A 5,398-nucleotide genomic window follows, 5' to 3' on the forward strand; every position below is an offset into this window, starting at 1 on the left:
AGGGGGCAGCCTCTGGTCTGGTGGGCCTCAGTCTTCTTCCTCACTGGGAGTTAGCTGTTGTTGTTGTTAAGTGCCATCGAGTTGGTTCCGACTCATAGCTACCTTATGTATAACAACCAAACATTGCCCAGTCCCGTGTCATCCTCACAATCATTGCTATGCTCGAGCCCATTGTTGCAGCCACTGCGTCAATCCATCTCATTGGGGGTCTCCCTCTTTTTCGCTGACCCTCCACTTTACCAAGCACGATGTCTTTCTCCAGTGATTGGTCCTTCCTGATCACATGTCCAAAGTAAGTAAGACAAGGTTGCCCCATCCTCTCTGCTAAGGAACATTCTGGTTGTACTTCCTCCGACACCAATTTGTTCATTCTTCCGGCAGTCCATGGTATATTCAATATTCTTCGCCCGCACCACAATTTGAATGTGACGATTCTTCTTCAGTCTTCCTTTTTCATTGTACAGGTTTCACACGCATATGAGGTGACTGAAAACACCATGGCTTGGGTCAGGTGCACTTGAGTCATCAAAGTGACATCCTTGTTTCATTAACACTTTAAAGAGATCTTTTGCAGATTTGCCCAATGTAATATGTCGTTTGATTTATTGACTGCTGCTTCCATGGGCATTGAAGTTAGCAGGGGAGTTAGCAAGGCAGGAGAAAAGACATCATGGTCAGGTGGAAAGGATATGGATTTTAGAGTCAGAGCCAAGTGTAGATTGTCATCTACAAGCTAAAGCCTTGGGCAGGTTATTTAACTACTTTGATCCTCATTTTTTTTCATCTGTACAATGGATGTAACAGAGATGCCCATTCCCCACTGTCCAGCTCAAGGTACTGTGCCATGCTCAGTCCACTAAGGCAAACATAGTAAGAGAGCTACTTCCCTTTGAACTTAAGAGTTCTCCTGGGGTTGCACTCGCGGGGGAGCAGGATGGCGGTGGAATAAAGCTTCATAGAACAGAGAAGGCGTCTTTCCCGCTGGCAAGGAGAGGGCACTTAACATAGACGGGGCAAAATTCCCATTCTTGTGAAAACTGGCCCAAGCACAGGGTGCAGACATTTTGACTCCACTCATGTGGAGACTGGGAGCTGGGTCATTGAAGACTCCAGCTCAAATAGACTATTGGACACTTGATTATTGCCCGTTGTATCAGTCTTCTCTTAGTACACGTGGCTCCCTCTGACAATACCTTCACTGGGACCATTTTCCTAGCTCTTGTCACCTGTCAACAGAACCACTTTTTCCTCCCTTATACCCCTAGCCTCCTATGCTTCTTGTCCATACTCTTTTCCCTATTATACCAAAGACCCAACTCTCTTCTGTTGTCCCAGTAGTCCTTGATGACCAACCTGGAAATGTCTCCATAGTTTATTAAACCCAGAGCCCAAATGAGCTGCAGAAAAACCTGTTCACTATTTTTTAAGACAGAGAAGGCTTGTTCTTCAAGAATTAAAACTACCTGAAACAACATCCCCTTCTAGGAGGGAGAAGAAATATTTTTATTCATTCTGCAAACATTCCACAAATTTTTAAGGGACTGTCTTCTTGGCCTAGAAAATACACAAGGAAATAGGAAGTCTCACAGGCTTCACTGTCAGGAAGGCTCTCTCCATTTGGAGGCAAGATGACAAGAAACAGTTCCAGTTTCACCATTTCTTCTAACCCAAGATCTCCTTTTCAGAGACATATCAGTACCCCACAAGGGCTCTGTTCCTGCTTGGGGCACTGTGTCTAGGGGTATGTGATTTGCCAGCCTTGTTAATTTGCTAGTCAGGAACATGTGATTGACAGTCCAAGGAAATAACATAGATGGTGGAGTGGGCAGGGCAGTTCCCTAAAAAACGGATACAGGGTAGATAATAATAACAGATAATGTACTGTACAAAGCCATACATTTTATATTCCATTTCCATTATTCCGTTTTTAACATTCCTGTTCCATTTGTGGATGAGGCTAAGTGACTTCAGAGAGGCTAAGCGACTTATACAAGCCACATAGTCAGCAACTGGCAACACTGAGATTTAAACTCAGGTGGGTTTCTTTCTCCAGAACACCAAGCTAACAGTCATTCCGAAAGTATTTGTTGCCTTGAATATTCACCACGACAAGACTGTGTAGGGCCTTGAATATGAAACTAAGGCTTAGAAACCGAATTTAATAGGTAAGTCACTAATTTTTTTTTCAGGAAAGAGTTCTTAGGTGTTCATACAAAAATAAAAATCAGTTGTAAAACCTGGTCCTTGAATGCAATTTTATTTGGCAAAATTTCCCTTTCAATGGTCTTTTGAAGGGAATTCAGTGCGTGGCTAGATTCTCTAATTTTCTCCAAATCAAAATTGAAAGACTTTAAAAAAGAAGAATCTTACTGCATTTTCTGACTATGTGTAATACATACCTGTTTCAGAAATGACAAAAGGAGCAGAAAATCAAAGTTCCCCAAGAAATATAACCACTATTAACAGGTTGGTGTGTATTCTGGGAACCTTCTTCTAAGCATACAGAAATATATATATGCACGTGTACTTTTTATACAGTCAGTTTTACAAAAATAGGACACTATACAGACTGCTGTACAACAGAATATTATGGAGACCTTTCCGTAATAGTAGAAATAGATGTAAAATTCTCTTTTAAGCATACCAACGATTGTGAAGATGGCACAGGACCAAGCAATGTTTCATTCTGTTATACATAAGGTCCGTATGAGTCACAGCCCACTCAGCCACAACAGTAACTTGTTCCTTCAGAGCTGACTCGATGGCAACAACAGTCACGTTCTTTACTTGGCTTTACCTAAACTTATTTAATCAATTCCCTAATGAAAAGTATCAAAGTTACTTCACAATTGCAATTTTGCTACTACAAATAACCTCACACAGAATATCCTCCCACGTATATCTTTGTCTACTTGTGCATTTCCATAGGATAAATTTCTACCAGCAGAACTGCTGGCCAATGGTTACATTTTAATTTTTAATACATATTGCCAAACTGCTCTCCGAAATGGTTGTTCCAGTTTACCTTCTCCCACCAAGTGTTTGGAGAGTGTTTACTTCTGCATACTATCCCTGAGTACTTTTAATCCTTTACAAGCCAAAAAAAAAAAAAGGAAGGCCTAACGGTGGTTCCAACGGTAACAATAATAACAAAACCGAAAAATTTTAAAAAAGGTCAATGAACAATTGAATTCCTCCTTTGGAAATGGAAAAATTTTACTAGATTTTATGGGGTGGTTATTTTTAAGAATAAAAAGTAGAGAATAATAAACTATGGACATCCTCAAATTATAGGTATTACTGTCAAAGTTATATGGCCCACAAGGAACATTCTATTTTACTTCACATTCATCTGGAGAACACATCATTTGCTTAAAATCTAATTCTACAAGGCTTGTGGCATTCAGAGGGAGTAAGCTGGTGAGTATACGTCTTTCATGTCCTTGCTAATGAACACAGTGTCAGCACTATTCAAGTGTGACGTTGGTATGCGGCACCATTACACTCATACTGGCTAGAAACTTATTAAAGTCCCGTGTCCAGATCTAGGCGCAGCTACTAAAGAGGGAGTTGGAGAGCTTGGAAAGGGTTCAAAGGAGAGCCACGGAGTTGATTAAAGGGTTTGAAAATAAGAGCTGTGAGGGAAGGTTAAAAGAACTGTGATTATTCAGGCTTGAAAACAAGAGAAGGCTGAAGGGTGAATTAATAATGGAAGTCTAATAAATAAGACTCTTACACAGTAGATGGTGACTGGCCACTTTCTAATTGTGCTGAGAACAGACAAAGAGAATTTATACTTTATCACAAGAAATTTACTTACAACTAAAGAAAACTTTCCTGAGAACATTAATCAAATTTTCTCAGTGCCAAAGGTATCTGCCTAACAAATTTTATGTTCAGGAAGATATAAGTATGGTTTCAGGTCAGTAGGTTACCACTTACTGTGTTATTTTACAAAGGAAAACTGAGTAGAATGGGGAAGAGTGGCAGTGAGGAGGAGAGAGAGAGAATGAAGTAGTACTCTATGTGCCAAAAACCTCATTCACAAGAAGGGGGAGGGAGAGGAAGGGAGACAAGAAATGGGAGGAAACGAGGGAGAAAGTAAGGGAAAAAGAGTAAGTTGTTGTGAAAACATTGCGTCTCTTCCTTTTACTGTTTGTACAGCGGATCCATTTAGATATTCGAGTTGGAGAACATGACCTTGATGCAGCCATTGCTCAAGCAAAGGACAAAGTTAATGAAGTTAGCTTCAAGCTTGAACATCTAATTGAGCAAATAGAGCAAGTAGTCAAAGAACAAAATTATCAAAGGGTCAGTTTGCCTACTCAGCTTGTTTTATCTCTTCCTGCCAGGAACACTTTCCAGCCACAAAGCCTCTGGAGCAAGGAAAGAATGAACTGCCTGTTCCTCTGTCTTTCTCTCTGAGCTAGAACTACTCAGACACGCAGGGGGTAGGGAAAAGGCAGTCTTTCACTCTGCTGGACTGTAAGCTCCCCAAGGAAAGGGGACTGCAACTCATTCATCTTTTTACCTGCAGTGCCCAGCAAAGTGCTCAGCAGCACAGAGTATGAGCTTAATAAATGTGTATTACAGAACAAATGAATGAATGCTTCCACATATACCCTTTTAGCAATGCAAACGCCACCCCATATATTTGTGGAGGCACAAGAATACCCACCTTCTAAATCAACATTATGTTCTTGTTACGACATCATATATTTACCCGGTCACTGCACTCAGTGGACTCTGGCCAGATGTGGGCTCAGATCCAGCTCCATCACTTACTAACCTCTGTGCCACCTCTAAGCCTTAGTTTCCTTATCTGGAAAATACAATGAGGACAGGTGTGATAATTAAATAAGGCTTGCAAGTGCCTGGCACAGTGCCTGGCATAAAGTAAGGTAAGGACTCCAATGATGAGAATCTACCATTGCGGGGTCATGCACCATATAAAAATGTTCACTTTCCCTGATGGGAGCAAAATACAATGAATAAAGTAATAGCTATCCCACACCAAAAACAAAAACGTGTTTTATAAGGTTGATTCTTCTTCTCTGGTGCTTGCCTCTCCCTTAGAAAATCAGTTACTTTGTACTTCGGTATAAAACATTAACTTGGTAATATTAAGTACCTTGAACGTATACAGCACCTTTCCCCAAATCCTTGGGCTAAGTACTTTAAGAAACTAAACCCTTCTATTTCTCTTCTGCGTAGGACCGTGAAGAAAATTTCCGAATGATCAGTGAAGATACAAACAGCAATGTTTTATGGTGGGCTTTTGCACAAACATTAATCCTGATCTCAGTTGGAATTTTCCAAATGAAGTACCTTAAAGACTTCTTTATAGCTAAAAAGCTTGTTTAAAATATTAATAAAGGCAAATAACTACCTACTAATT

General features: G+C 40.4%; 1 protein-coding gene across 1 annotated transcript in view; it reads left to right on the top strand.

Moving 5' to 3' along the window:
- LOC101351789 (transmembrane emp24 domain-containing protein 11) overlaps window positions 1-5,385 on the top strand; it is a 31,151-nt gene extending 25,766 nt beyond the window's left edge. Inside the window, exons 3-5 of the mRNA XM_004383530.1 lie at window positions 3,295-3,420; window positions 4,165-4,311; window positions 5,215-5,385. Of these exons, the coding sequence (XP_004383587.1) occupies window positions 3,295-3,420; window positions 4,165-4,311; window positions 5,215-5,364 (423 nt within the window). The 3' untranslated portion in view covers window positions 5,365-5,385. The remainder of the gene's footprint in view (window positions 1-3,294; window positions 3,421-4,164; window positions 4,312-5,214) is intronic.
- Window positions 5,386-5,398: the final 13 nt, after the last annotated feature.

Source organism: Trichechus manatus, unplaced genomic scaffold, assembly GCF_000243295.1.
Source record: "Trichechus manatus latirostris isolate Lorelei unplaced genomic scaffold, TriManLat1.0 scaffold00111, whole genome shotgun sequence".
Lineage (NCBI taxonomy): Eukaryota > Metazoa > Chordata > Mammalia > Sirenia > Trichechidae > Trichechus > Trichechus manatus.